This window comes from Pristis pectinata, chromosome 5 (assembly GCF_009764475.1).
Source record: "Pristis pectinata isolate sPriPec2 chromosome 5, sPriPec2.1.pri, whole genome shotgun sequence".
In the NCBI taxonomy this organism is placed as follows: domain Eukaryota; kingdom Metazoa; phylum Chordata; class Chondrichthyes; order Rhinopristiformes; family Pristidae; genus Pristis; species Pristis pectinata.
Window position 1 is genome coordinate 98755659 of NC_067409.1, and position 16132 is coordinate 98771790.

Genomic DNA, 16132 nt, shown 5'->3' on the forward strand with positions numbered 1-16132 from the left:
TTGTTTGAGCCTCTTTTAATCCCATTTCGAATATAGGTACTATATTTTACTGCTATCACAATGATTCACAGTACCTGGTCCCTAATCTATCTCAGTTATTCAAGATGTACCATCTTTCTTTGGGTATTTGTTTATTTCTATACTTGCTAGCTGGTCAGGAATTTCAATCATATTAAGTTCAAGATATTTAATCTTACTTTAGCCAACCCTGTTTGGAGAAAGCATATTCCTAACATTGTTCCTGTGACTACTTGATGGAAGCGGTCCCAAATATTATTTTGTGCTCATCCTTGATTTTGTCTGTTTGCATCACTTGATTTTCTATATTTTCTAATGTGAAGATAAAACCGAAAAATATTTGCTTAAGTTTTCTGACGTTTTCTTATTTCCAAAAAGTAACTTCTCCAATCACAGATTACAATAAACCAACGTTAAGAGTAGCCAATCATTTTCTTTTCAAATATCCCTGGAAAAGTTTATATCTGCTTTTATGTTTCTCACTAGACTACTCTCCTATTCTACTTTCCATTGTCATTTGTCATCCTTTCCTGAATTCTGACATGTTCTCAATCCTAAGGCTTATTGCTTTTTTGGCAATGTTATAAGTCTTCTTGTTTTATCTGTTACTTTGTTTAACATCCCTTTCACTGCTGGGCCACTTTTTCTGCTTTTGTTATTGCCTTAAAGGAACATATATTAATTGTAAACCATGTGTCAATGCTTTATGTAAAAATTACTTGTTTACTATCACAGCTAACTCATGCCTGTTTCCTTTATAGTTTGCTTTATTCATATTTAAGATCCTTGTTTCAAATTGACCTAAATTATTTCCATATTTCATATAAAATTCTATCATATTTTGGTAATTGTTCCCTAAAAGGTCCCTTAGCTACCAGATCATCAATTAACCCTTACTCATTACACAATACCACATCAAAAAAAACTTCTTCCCTCATTGCTGCTACAACATAGTGAGCTATGAAATCACCTTTCATGCAGACATTCAGACTTCTACTGCTAAGTTGGTTTTCCCAGTCTATATGTAGATTAAAGTTTACCGTAATATCCTTCATACATGCACCCTTAATTTCCAATTTATACTATGCTCTGCATTATCACTATTCTTTGGGGACCTATTTACAACTCCCACCAATATTTTCTGCCCCTCGCTGATTCTTCACTCCATCCACATTGATTTTACTACTTGGTTTTATGAGCTGAGATCCTTCTTCCACCATCTTAATGGGAGTGATGTAATAGCCATTATAGAGACAAGATTGCAAAATGACTGTGGCTGGGAAATAAACCAGGTTGTTTAACTTTTAGAAGAGATGGGCAGAATGATCATGAAAGGCACCCTGTAAATTCAAGTCTGTCTTTCATTTAAGTTAATTTTCCATAGTTTAAGTGCAAGTTAAAGGTGAGGAGATTGATGGTTCACAAGAAATCTCCCATCATTTACCATCCCAGGGAATTTTGTGTTTGATTTCAATCAGGCAAGGTAACCTGATATTAAAGGATAGGATAAAGATCAGAATCAGTATTAGATTTCTGTCAAAGCAACAAATTTCACGCCATATAAGTCAGTGATAATAAATCTGATTCTGATTTTTATTTCCCAGCCACAGTCATTTTGCAATCTTGTCTCCATAATGGCCATTAGATCATTTATGCCATTAATTCATCTATCTTGTTACTGGTGCTGCATGTATATTCAGATAGAGAGCCTTCAGTGTGTCTTTTTACCATTTTGCCCCACTCTGACTATAATGTTTGCATGGTCTCGCCCCTCCTCAGAGTCTCTGGTTATCAAATCATCCATTTTGTTCCTCTTTGCTATCGCCTTGTCTTTTCTCTTTAACTTTGTAAATATCTGCTCACCAGAAGCCATTATTTAGTTTAATATCTTATTTACAACTCTAGTTACTCAATTTGCTAGGATTCTAGTCCCATCCTGATTCAAGTGAAGTCCGTTCCAATAGTTCAGCTCCCTGTCTCCCCTGATACAGATGCTATGTCCCATGGAATGAATCCCAGTTCTCCCATATTGTTGACCAAAGCATTCAATTTACCTTCTGAATTTGTCTCAGGTAGCAATTCAGAGATTATTACCTTTGTGGTTCTTCTTATTGAGTGTAAACAAAATATTCTCCTGTTTCTGATAAAATAAAATTTCTATACTTCAGCAGGTACTATTTTTCAGCTAGGGACATGTTACCAAACCCTCACAATTATTTAACAATTTAGCCAACAGACACAATACATGTATTTTCTACTATAATTACAATTTTAACACATTTATCTGTAAAAAGAAATATCTTCAATTATAATAACTGATAAAAGGCTAATACATTTGACTGGTGATATTATTTCTGGACAATGGTAACACCTAAATGGTTAGAAGCTATTTATTTTAAAATAAGAAAACTTCACATTTATATTGGACCAGAACTTTCTGCCAACGATTAGCCACTATTGCTCATCTTCATTCTGTCTTAAGAAAGTAATTACCTTTTCCAAATATTGCGGTGCCAACTTGCTTCCCAATCCCATTCAATTTCAAATGGTGATGCTACAACTAGAATAAGCCCCACCCAGGAAACAGGAGACAGTATCTCTGAAACCCAATGTACCATAATGTCAGCTAAGCAATGTGTCAAATCTGTCTCACACATTTAATTGAGCTTTTTTTGAGCAGGTGACCAAGATTATTGAGGAGGGCAGGTCTATATGGACTTTAGCAAGGCTTTTGACAAGGTCTTGTGTGGTAGGCTGGTCTGGAAGATTAGAGTACATGGGATCCAGGTTGAGTTAGCAAATTGGATACAAAATTATCTTGAAGGCAGAGTGTATTAGTGGAGGATTTCTCTTTAGATTGGAGACCTGTAACCAGTGGTGTGCTGCAGGAAACAGTGCTGGTCCTTTACTGTTTGTAGATATATTAACAATTTGGATTAGGAGGTAGGTGGCATGATTATCAAGTTTGCATGTGATACCAAAATCAGTGGCATAGTGGACAGTGAAGAAGGTTGTCTAAGTTACAACAGGATCTAGATCAACTGGGAAAGTAGGCAAGGAAATGGCTGACTTAGACAAGTGTGAATTGATGCATTATGGGGAGGTAAACTAGGGCAGGACCTGCACAGTGCATAGCAAGGCCTTGGGGAGTGTTATTGAACAGCAAGACCTTGGGATACAAGCACATAGTTCCTTGAAAGTGGCGATACAGGTGGACAGGATGGTGAAGGTGGTATATATTATCTTGCCTTCTTCGGCCAAGGTATTGAGCATTGGAGCTGAGACCTCATATTACAGTTATACAAATTGTTGGTTGGGCCGCGCTTGGAGTATTGTGTGTAGTTCCGGTCGCCACACTACAGGATGGATGTGATTAACCTGGAGAGGGTGCAGATTCACAGCAATGTTGCCTGGATTGGAGAGCTTATAAGGAGAGATTGGATAGGCTAGGACTGTTTTCCCTGGAGCAAAGGAGGCTGAGAGGTGACTATCTAGAGATTTATAAGATAATGAGGGGCACAGATAGTCATAGTCTTTTTCCCAAGATAGGGGAGTCAAAAACCAGAGGGCATAGGTTTAAGGTGAGAGGCAAAAGATTTAAAGGGGATCTGAGGGGCAAAGTTTTTCGTTTTGGGTAGATGGAATGAGGTGCCAGAGGAAGTGGTAGAGGCAGGTACGATTACAACTTTAAAAGACATTTGGACAGGTACATGGATAAGGAAGGTTAAGAGGGAATGTGGGAAAAGGCATCTTGGACGGCATGGACAAGTTGGGCAGGAGAACCTGTTTCCGTGCTGTAAAACTTTATGAATCTATGAATCTGTCAAGAACTTTGCACGCTTCTAATTGCCCTGAGTTTCATTCAAAAGCTTGAAAAAAAATGACTAAAATCCAATGAAAGAATGAATTTTTAAAAGCTACTTATAACAGTAAAAAACTTTTAAACCAGTTCAATTAATTAAAAAAAAGATGTAAATTACCTTATGGTAACTTTGCTCCCTCACAATTGTTCCTTTTTGTTTATTATATAAACATTTATTCGCTAAAGGCACTACAAAAAGACAACCAGTGTCAATACACTACATCTAATACAGAAAAGAAGAAACTAAGCAACGACATAACTACAGTAGAGAATGCAAACTAATACTAACGAAAACACACACGCAACACTACACCCATTAACGCAATACGCAACACTTCAAATAAGAATCACGTTTGTACAGTCCACGACACACACGATCCCCTGAGGGGCCCACCGAGCGCAGAACTCAGCTAGGGTGCCCGCGGAAGCCGCGTGCTCCCTCTCTAAACACATCTGCGCGTGCACGTGAGCACGGAAGACAGGCAGGCAGGCAGACCGGCCAGTACCCTCCACCGCCCGCCGCCGCGTCCCATGGATGGCCAGCTTGGCCAGGCCCAGCAGAAGACCCACCAGGAGATCCTCCGCGCGCCCCGCCCCGCGCTGCACCGGGTGCCCGTAAACCAACAGCGTCGAGCTGAAGTGCAGCCAGAACTTGAGCAGCAGCCCCTTCAGATACGCAAAGAGGGGCTGCAACCTCTCGCACTCTGTGTACCCGTGGTACACCGTCTCCTCCTGACCGCGGAAGTGACAGGCGGCCGGGTTGTCGGTGAACCGGCTCAAAAATCGTTTGCACGGCACAGCCCGGTGCAACACCCTCCACCCCAGGAGCGAGTACAGCAGGAGGACTCCCGCGTAGAGAGACCTCCACTGGGGACCACCCTCGCTGCCCACTGGGAAGACGGACCGCCACGGCGTGTCCGGCCTGCAGACTAGGGCGAGGAAGTGAAAGGTGTGCAGGAGCAGCCCGTACAAGAACTGCCTCGGCGCCTCGCGGAACGGCACCTTCGGCATGTCCTCCAGGCAGCTCAGGTTGTGCCGCGCCGCCTCCCGTGAGAGACGCCGGGTCCTGGGCCCGACCAGCAACTCCAGCAGGGCAGGCGCCAGCACGGCCAGGACCCCCCCCCCCCGGCGCCTGTCGCGACCGGAGGGGGAGCAGCCACGCCGCACGACACCACACCCCACACCCGCATCAGATCCCGGTAGAACCCGGGCAGCTCCCACAGAGCGGCACGGCTGACGCCCGCCACTGAGAGACGCGCTCCCTCCCGGAGGCAGCCTCCCCGTCAGAGGAAATAGGTGGCCAGCGTGTGCCACTGTGGGGGGTGCTCGGTATACAGGTATCTCTGCAGCGCCCGGAGGCGGAGGGCCGCCAGCTGGGTACGCACACACACCAGCGACTGACCCCCCTCCACCAAAGGCAGACTTAGGACCACCGCAGAGACCCAGTGCCTCCAGCCGCCCCAGAAGAAGTCCGTCAACCTCCTCCGCGTGGTGGCGTCAAAGACGTTGGGCGGCACCAGCGTGGCCAGCCGGTACCACAGCATGGAGGCCACCAGTTGGTTGATGACCAGCACCCTGCCCCGGTACGAGATCGCCCAGAGCAGACCCGACCAGCGCCCCAGCCGGGCGGAGACTTTCGCCCCCAACTCCTGCCAGTTCGCCAGCCAGGAGCCCTCGGCCGGAGACAGGTAGATCCCCAGGTAGAGGAGGTGCATGGTGCTCCACTCAAAGGGCCACAACTCCTCCGGCAGGGAGTCCACCCGCCACGGACCCACCAGCAGACCCAAACAATTCGCCCAGTTGATCCTGGCGGAGGACACGGCTGAGTAGACCCGCTGGCACTCGCGCATCCTCAGCAAGTCCGCCGGGTCGGTGACCACGAGGAGGACGTCGTCGGCGTAAGCCGAGAGGACGACCTCCGTTGCCGGCTCGCGCAGGACCAGACCTGTCAGATGCTTCCGAAGAAGGCACAGGAACAGTTCCGCGTAAACAGTTGTTCCTCCACATTCAAACTAAATCTGTTCTAGTGCCCAGTCTAACCTGATGCAAGTTCAGCAAGCAGATTCCCCAATGTGGGAAAATGCAGCATTAATGCTGCAGTGCTGAACTCCTGATGTCCAGTGTCCAGTGTCAGAGTACAACCAGGGAATTGCCAGTGAACAGTGGTCAGCTAGATCTGTGTTCACATGGGAATCCTGAACTTGGTATCTCTTATGGCTTAGACACACCAACAGTTCGCCTTTGAACTGCCAGCATTTCCCAGCAAGTTTCAGCCTGAAAGAGTGTCTCAAAACATCCCAAAGGGCTTCAGGGTGGTGCTTAACTTCAGTAGTCCCTTCACAGCTGCAACAGTTTAAAAAAAAGAAAATCACAGCGCCATATTTGAAGATTTACATTTGTTGCTAAATTTTTGGAGCGTGAAAATGGCAGAAGCAGCCAAGATTGGAGATTTCCTCTGGTGCCACTGGGGGGAGACCTGCTACTATCACTGACTCTCACTGTTCAACGCTTGTTCCTCCAAATCAGGTTTCATTTCTAATATAAATGTTGGCTTTCTGGAACTCACTTGGCAGAGGAACAGAGGCTCCATCCATAAATAAAACATGATTGCATCTCATCACTTAGTGCCAATTTTTAACGGCCCATTACTTTAATGAGTACTTCCTCATAAAGTAGGAAGTCCAAATTGTTGGCACAGAATTCTGCATCAAGCACTAAAGTGAGGCACAGGGCCCTTGACAGGACGATAAATGTTTACAGTTGTTTGTTTAAAGAGCAAATCTTTGACCGTAATAGTTTGCATGCATGTATCTATGTGTATCCTTTTGCCCTGGCACAGAGCTATACCAGATGAGCGTGATGGAGTCAGCGGTGGTTGGCTCAGTGGTGGGAAGAATTCTAGCTAAGGACGCAGATGAGGGGTTAAATGCAGAATTGAGCTACAGCTTCATCGATGGTGATGGGATGAACGTATTTGAGATCATCACAGATGAAAGTAACCAAGTTGGGATCGTCACCTTAAAGAAGGTGAGGACTTTGCCAAATCGAACTCAGTACAGCACAGAGCGGCAGCAGAGTCTGGAGCTGTGATGTGCCATTCCTTTGCCTTTTATATCTGCAAACCTCTACCCATTGGCTTTTCATCTCATCTCACTGTCAGCAACCAACTAAACAACAACAACTTGCACTGGCGTGGCACCTGTAACCCAGCAAAACACCTTAAGATGCCTCATAAGAATGAAATTAGAAAGAATTAGGCATTGCAGCAGTGAGTTGCATTTGTGTCTATCAGGGGCATGTGGAGAGGGAGGGATCTATCAAGAAACTGGGGCCTTGGGGCGGGGTCGTGTGGTGGTCAGAATTGGAAGAATGTAGAGACTTCTGAGGTTTGCAGGGCTGGAGAAGGTTGCAGAGATAGGGAAGGGTGAGAATTGAAGTAATAAATTGTGCCTCATAGGTACACTCTCTTTGTAAAATTATGAATTAAAGAAAGTGACAATCTGGCAAGAAGTGAAAAACATGGTTTTGCAAATCAGATAATCTTTTGAGAAGGACATACATGTAAAGAGGTTTATTGTTTGCACTAGTTCTAACCAATTAGTGTAGATCCCATTGAAAAATGAAGCACAAGATGTATTTCTATCATTTTTTACATGCTTAGAAACACAGAAAACATAGAAGAGTACGGCACAGGACCTTCAGCTCACCTTGTCTGCACCGACCATGATGCCACATTAAACTAATCCCAGCTGCCTCCACTTCATCTGTATACCCCTGTTTCCTGCCTGTTCATGTGCCTGTCTAAATGCCTCTTTTGCCATCATATCTGCCTCCACCAACACCCCTGGAAGCACATTTCAGCCATCTATCACTTTCTGGGTCAAAAACTTGCCTTGCAAAGCTCCTTTAAACTTTCCCCTCTCACCTTAAACCCATGCCACTGTACTTTGGTACATGTGACAATAATAAACCATTACTAATAATAAACCAATACCAATTTGACGTTTCCACACTGGGGAAAAGACTCTGACCATCTACCCCATCTAGGCCTCTCATAATTTTATATGCTTCTTTCAGATCGCCTCCAGCACTCCAGAGAAAACAACTCAAGTATGTCCATCCTCTCCTGATAGTTAATATTCTCCAATCCAGGCAACATCCTGGTGAACTTATTCTGCACCCTCTCCAAAACCTTCACATCTTCCCCATAAAGCAGCAAACAGAACGGCACACAATACTCCAAATGCAGCCTAACCAAAGTTTTATGCAGCTGCAACATGACTTCCCAACTGTTATACTCAATGCCCCCAAGTAATGAAGGCAAGAATGCCATACACTTTCTTTACCACGCTATCCACTTGTGTTGCCACTTTCAGGGAGCTATGGACTTGGACCCCATGATCACTCTATACATCCACGCTGCCAGGGGTCCTGCCATTTGCTGTAGACTTTCTTCTTGCATTTGACCCCAAAACGCAACACCTCATACTTGTCTGGATTAAACTCCATCTGCCATTTCTCTCCCCTAATATCCTGCTGTATCCTTCGACAACTTTCCTTGCTATCCACAACTTCACCAATTTTCATGTTGTTTGAAAACTTATTAATCAGACCACCTACATTTTCATCCAAATCATAATTATATCTCAAACTGGGGTCCCAGTACTGATCCTTGCAGAACACCACTGGTCACAGACCTCCAGTTAGAAATACACTCCTCTGCCACTACCCTCTGTCTTCTATGACTGAGTCAATTTTGGATCCAATTTACCAACTCACTGTGGATCTCTTAATCTTCTGGACCAGCCTACCATGAGGGACCTTGTCAAGTGCTTTACTAAAGCCCATGTGGACAACAGCCGCTGCCTTACCTTCACCAATCATCTTTGTGGCTTTCTCAAAAATCTCAATTAAATTTGTGAGAAATTACCTCCCCCAAACAAAGCCATGCTGATTATCCTGATGTCTATGCTTTTCCAAATGCGAGTAAATCCTGTCCCTAAGAATCTTCTCCAATAATTTCCCTACCACTGTTATAAGGCTCGCCAGCCTATAATTTTCTGGTTTGTCCCTGCTTCCCTTCTTATTCAATGGAACAACAATGGCTACTCTCCAGTCTTCTGGCACCTCACCCATGGCTAAAGAGGATACAAAGATCTCTGTCAAGGCCCCAGCAATCTCCTCCGTTTCTTCCCTCAGTATGCTGGGATGGATTCCATTAGGGCCTTGGGGCTTATCCACCTTAATGTTTTGCAAGACACCCAATACCTCCTCCTTCTTAATGTGCCTCTCACAATGTTCCATAGCCCTTTATAGCCAATGAAGCACACCAGCGAGCATAGTCACTGAAATATTATGAGGATTGCAGGCTTAGAGGTTAACTGTGCAGCAGGGTACAGCAAACTGCCATTGCAAGGCACAGTTGCAAACCTTTACTCATCGGCTCACTGCAGCAAGGTTAATTTATGCACGAGGCCCAGGGGCCTTGGGAACTGCCAAAAATATTTACACACTTGCCTTAGAATGCCGTGCCATTGTGGGACAAGTCTCGAGTAAGTGAGAGAGCAGACCCAAAATGTTGTGAGGGATAGAATCAGCAGTTGGAGGTTTACCTCTGGGGTGGGATTGGATGTTTGATCAGATCTGGGGAGTGTGGTCGGAAGTCCATCAGGACTGGTGGGATTTAGGGAAGGGGTTGGTAGGTTACCGTTGGAAATCTATTTGCGACTTCTGGGAGGGTAGGGATCTGGGCAGAGAGTGGGGATTTGTGAGGAAGTGGTCCACCGATCACATCCTGGGTACAGAGATCAGGGCCTTGCATGGCATGTCCGGAAATCAAGCTCTGGGGCTGGAGACAAGGATTCGGAGATCATGACTGAGTGAGGGTCTGCAGGCAACAGCTTCTCTCCCACTGATACCAGACTCTTGAATGGACCTCTCATATGCTAAGGAAAGATTCTTTATCTCCCAATCCACCTTGTAATGACCCTTGCAGTTTATTTGTTCACCTGCACAGTACTTTCTCTGCAGCTGCCACACTGTATTCTGCATTCTGTTTTCCTTTTAACTACCTCGATGCATTAATATATGGCATGATCAGCTTGGGTGGCACGCAAACCAAAGTTTTTCATTGTATCTCAGTACACGTGACAATAATAAACCGATAATGGTGGAGGGGCTGGTGGTGGAAGCAAGCAAGTTAAAAAATTAAAAGAGCATACCTGAGTCAGTTTCCCATTGCAGGGCTGGGACCTGCTCCAGAAACCCCTTTAAATGATGTTGCTACAGTGCGCTGTGCTATGATAGCATGTCTTCTGGGAATGACCAATGATACTCACTCTTCATAACAATCTGACTCAATTTCCTGAGCAACAGGGAATGATGTCGCCCTGTGCATATTTCTCGCCTCATTGGTACAAAGGTAATTTGTGATTGGAGATGCCCAGTCAAATTTCTGGACTTGCAAGATTCAACTCAGCAATCACCACAAGCAAAATTTACTCAGAAAGAAATTATTTTCAGCACATAGCACTGAAGAAACAGTGCAATGCAACTGAATTTCCAGGCCATGTAGTGCATCAATGGCAAATTATAGAACATAGGTTTGTTAAAAATATTCTATCAACAAATTATCTCTCTGGCTTTGAAGTACTGGAGCCCAGAACATCACTGTCAAAATGGTACCTGTTTTTTCCTGTTTTTTTGGAATCCCAATGCTTGTTTGGATTTTAAATCACCCTTCTATCAGCCACAGCAAGGCTGGACCTCAGGAATACATCTCTGTGTTAGACGCTACGTTGCAGCCATTTGCCTTCAGCAAGCTTACATGACTTGAGCACAAAATCCTGTCCATTATGTTTTCTAACTCGTATTCCCAAATCTCACTGAGCGTAACTAATACCTTGCAACCGGTCTGTTCATGAAGTGAGAAAAAACAGTACACAGGTTTGTGAATGTGTTAAATAAAATGAACAGAGGAATTTCACTGAAATCATTAGCCACTTCATAATAAAGAGCAAAGAAAGCACTATCACATTTATGATCCCCCTCCAGAATATAGCATAGTATTGCACAGAGGGAGGCTTCTCAGTTCATCAAGCCTGCTCTAGCCCTTACAGAACAATGCAAAACTGGGCATCCAGGCCCCATTTCTGAAGCAGACCTTAGTTGTTTGGTGTGTCCTTTAGCAAGGAGGTCAAGCTATTGGAGAGGGTGCAGAAGAGACTCATTAGACTGGTACCAGGAGAATGAGGGACTTGATAAGATATGTGAAAAAGTTGGAGAAAATTAGTGTTGTTCTCTTTAGTGTAGGGAAGATTAGGGAGCATTTTAATAGATATAGATTCATTGAGCCACCCAGCACAGATACAGGTCCTTTGGTCCACCATGTCAGTGCCAACCATCAAGTGCCTATCCATACTAATATCATTTACCATCACCCGGTTCATAACCTTCTATGCCTTGGCACAAAGTGCTTGTTTAGATATTTCTTAAATATTGTGAGAGCAGTTGCCTCCACCACACACTTAGGCAATGCATTCCAGATTGCAACCATGCCCTTGGTGAAAAGGTTCTTCTTCAGATCCTCTCCAAACCTCTTACCTCTTAACCCTTACCCTAAACCTATGCTCTCTGGTTTTAATATGGGAAGAAACTTCCTACTATCTACCCTATCCATGCCTCATATAATTTTGTATACAAAGATTTGTACCTAAGATTATTTTTCAAATCCATAATGGGGTTTGAAAATTAGAACTCAGTGGCAGGATGGTCAGTAGTGGATGACACAGACCCAAGGCGATAAACGAAAGAACCAGAGGATAAATGAGGAGAACTTTTTGAGAAATTAGATTTCATGATCTGGAATGTGTTGCCTGAAAGCCCAGTGGAAGAATATTCAAGGATGACCTTCAAGAAGAAATTGGATAATATTTGAAATGGAAAGGTTTAAAGAGCGTTGGAGGACATGCAGCTTTAATTGGATTGCACCTTCAAATTGGCATGGTCAAGATGGGCTGAATGGCTTCCTTCCACATTGTGCGATGTTAGTGAATGAATTCCTAATGTGATTGCTCATCTCATGATTCCAGCCATTAGATTTTGAAACCAAGGACAGCTATGCATTGACTGTGGAGGGCACCAACACCCACCTGGACCTTCGCTTTCTAAACTTTGGTCCATTCCGAGATACAGCCAGGGTGCGTCTGACAGTCGAGGATGTGGATGAGCCTCCACAGTTTGATTCTCCCTACTACATGGTGGAGGTGTACGAAGATGTCACTATCGGAACCACTATCCAAATAGTTTCAGCAAAAGACCCAGATGCAGCCAACAACTCAATCAGGTATGAAGTAACTTCAGCAACAAGCTTATATCCAAAGCCCTAAAAGGTGATCTCATGATGGCCAACATTAACCCAGCATCCCAACCAAAGGATTTCCCACAATAACAGGCCCACTGAACCTTGACCAATTTCATAACATATCCTCCCACAAGTCCAATGTACAAGCCACAGCACGCTATGGTTTATGTAGCTCTTTGAGTGCAATTTATATACTAGTGCATTACCCATTTTTCTGGCTGGTCATATAGTTTAAAAATCATTAGTTTGATCAATGTGCAGAGATCCTCAGCAAGAAAGTTTGGTTGCAGACAGTCGGACTCACATTAAGTATAATGTGATCCCAGTTCCCTCTGCCACATTTTTGGCCTATCTCCAGATCCTCTATAATTTATGGTGCATGGATTTTTTTTTTTGCTGCGGTTTCTTTTTGCTCTCTATTTACTCCCATGCTGCAAAACACAGAGGATGTTAATAATGAGTTATTCCAACACCTCTGCGAGTGCTGCGCTGGAATCGCTCCCTAGGGCTGTTACCACAGTGTCTCCAACAGCCTAACAATTCTCTTGATAACCTGCTCCAGATTTGTCCTTCTGTTGTGTCAGTCTCTTTGTTTATATTATCTTTCGATTTGCAGTGTTCATGTAAATTAATTTGACACAAGTAAATCCAGGATATATTCAAGACTCTTCATGTAGTTAATCCAACAGAAAATATATAACAGGTCAACATTTCAAGATGTTGGTAAGAATATATTTTGAAATAAGTGATCTGATAGACACAACTGGTACGATAAAGGGACTTGAATCTTTGCATAGAGGAAACAAAACAAATTGCTTTGGGATAATGAAAGGTGATGAGATTGATCTGGGCACGTCTTCTTTTAGTAAGACCAGTGCAAGTACTCTCTGTCCCTGCAGCCATCAAAATTAGAAGCATCAAGAAAACAAAAGGCTTTGTAAATAATCCTTGGCCTTTGCAGAGGTTACTCAAAGCCACATACATCCTCTTTTTAAAGTCCTCGTTTATTTATGGTTGTGCAGAATCCTCTGACCATTGATTAGATAGTTTCAATAGGAGGGTGAAACAGAGTTTTAAGTCAATGACCATAGATTTGCATTGTTAATTGTTCTTCTCAAAGATGCTGCTCTGCTAAAAAAATTCTAGCACTTTTAATTTTAATTTTCCAGCATGCACAATATTTTGCTTTCGTTCAGTAGGTGGAAGTTCTTTATTGTCACCACACCAGTTTTATGAATCGTCTCTTATTTTCTCAATGTACCTAATGTTGCTTTTGTTACAGCCATCTCCTCGAGCCCCACAACCCTGCAAGAACATAGCTTTCATCTAGTTCTAGTATCATATTTGTTCCTGATCTTAATCACCACCTGCCAAGACCCTTTTTGTCAAGCACCTTCATAGAACATAGAACATTACAGCACAGTATAGGCCCTTCAATCCACGATGTTGTGCTGACATTTTATCCTGTTCTAAGATCTATCTAACCCTTCCCTCCCACATAGCCCTCCATTTTTCTATCATTCATGTGCCTCACTAAGGGTCCCTAATGTATCTGCCTCCACCACCCCTGCTGGCAGTGCGTTTCACGCACCCACCACTCTCTGTGTAAAAAACTTACCTCTGACATCCCTCCTATACCTTCCTCCAATCACCTTAAAACTGTACCCCCTCATGGTAACCATTTTCGCCCTGGGAAAAGTTCATGTCTTTCCACATCTTACCTTTCCTATGACACTCTTAAGGGCATTCCTCCTTTACCAAGCTTTGAGCACCACTCCTGGTATTCCCTTACAGTGTTTGACAGCAATGATGTGAATGCCATGATACCTACCTCTGTTTCAGCTCAATGTTCAAGTAAAATTGTGACTAGAGTAGACAGTTGCACCGATGAAATTCCCTGCTTAACTTGTGGGTTCAATACTTTGAAAGAATTCTCTTATGTTTTATTCACAGACCCATTTTATAGTCGATATGTGTCCTCCCCAGGTTACGAAAACCCAACTTATGGACACTCCATACATACGAACGAGCGTCTGGGAGACCAGTGGGATGGATGGGGATGGATTTGCTGGTGGCTATAAGGCTGCAGCCATCATCTGTCGGGTGGTAAAGGGCCACTTCTGCATGTCTTGTCTCCCCAACACCCCCACCGAGCCACAACAATCAGGAGCTAGGTCAAGCCGAGCAGAGCTGGGAGCACTGAGCAGACTCACTCATTCACTCACAGAGTCAGTGAGGCCGGCTGGCGGCCACTCTTCCTGTGCCTGCTCCCTCTCCCGTCACAGCTGTTACTGTGATCTATTCGCACACACTGTTCTTGTTCATTTGTTCGGGTTACAAACAGTTCTCAGGAAGGGAATCCTGTCATAACCTGGGGGCTGCCTGCATAAAGAACTTAAGCTCACTGTAAAAGACAAAAATATTTACATTTGCGTTGCATCTTTCACATCCTCAGTATGTCCCAAAGCCTTTTACTATGAGTTTGGTTAGCAGTAATTCTAGTTTAGTTTGCTATTAAAAAATCACATTCCTCATTTAACAGAAAACATTTTTAAGGATCTTTAGAGAAGCTAGAAAAATAAAAAGTGAACATCATTTCTAGTGATTTCTCTTGTCTAAGAGAAGGCAACAAGCAGCATGTCCTATACAAGACTGCTGAGTCGCTGTCAGCAACGGAGGTTTCTGTGTTAAACTCTGCATGTGTGTAAATACAGAATTGCTGCCAGAGTCATGAAACGTCAACACTGATAGTTGTGGCATATTATTGCCATAAAATCCAGGCTGTTAATTTTCACATTGACACCACTATCCATGCCGTTGGTCATTGACCTAAATAGATAGACTTTGACTTAAGGCAGCTGGAGAGTGGAAGACAATTAATTTTGAGCTTCTGGCCAAATAGGCCATTCCCATACATCACCACTGCTGCCTGGAAGGTCAGTCATGGGAGAGGGGTTTGCAGAGATAGGAGGCCTTGATTATCTTTGTGCAAGCTTGATGCTCTGGGAACCTCAAAAATAATTGCCTTGATTGATGGAAATGGTGGGTGCCTGTGCTGTATGGTTTTCAGCCAGCTCCAAATTAAAATGCAGCCAACCTAACAAGGTGGGTGGCTAATGCATCAGCTGGATCCCAATTTATTTACAAAAACAGGTGTGTCACCTGAATTGGATGAGTACTTTGCCATCTGATGTGCGGCCCCTCAAAATGTATCTATATAACTGTTGGTAACAAAAGGTTGAGGCAATGGGCCCCATTTTAAGTCCAATACTGCCCCGTTGATGCAAGATAATGGCCTATCAAAATCAACCCCAGTGAGACTGTCTCACATAACTGAATCATTGCTAGACTCTGCCTCTAACCTTATTGGCAATAACATTTTTTTTTAACAATCATCACCCAAGAGAGACACAGAACTGGACAAGTGTCCCTGCTGCACTAAAATAAGTTATTGAATCACACTCTCTTTCTATGTTTCACTTGCTATCTGTCCACTGACACTTTGTGAAGAGATAGCCACCACCTGTCTACCATTCCCGAGAGTTCAACTCCCATGCTGTCCAGAACATTGAGCAATATTCTGACAGCTATTTCATCAATGCAGACACTGGCTTGTTAACTTGTTCTTCATTGAAAAATCAGCATCAGAACTGTGAACTTCAGAACTAGCAACTTGCCCATTCCCTGAATGAGGCATCAGGTGTGTCAATTCTAAGACTACACATTGTGCAAAATCTGGACCAACAGGCTGTTGAAAACCACCTGATGATGTTCTGCCAGGATTCCACTATCATCTATTTTAACCCATTGTTCTCATCAAATCATGATATCTGTCTGCAGTAAGTGGGGAGCTTTAAATAGTCAACAACAGGTGGCACACAAACTTTACG

At 43.7% G+C, this 16132-nt stretch overlaps 1 protein-coding gene across 4 annotated transcripts in view; it reads left to right on the top strand.

Moving 5' to 3' along the window:
* The window catches only part of LOC127570751 (cadherin-20-like), a 153011-nt gene that overhangs the window by 108201 nt on the left and 28678 nt on the right, over window positions 1-16132 (top strand). For all 4 annotated transcript variants that reach the window (XM_052016558.1, XM_052016557.1, XM_052016560.1 and 1 more), the window contains 2 exons: window positions 6720-6907; window positions 11971-12224. In XM_052016558.1, the coding sequence (XP_051872518.1) occupies window positions 6720-6907; window positions 11971-12224 (442 nt within the window). The remainder of the gene's footprint in view (window positions 1-6719; window positions 6908-11970; window positions 12225-16132) is intronic.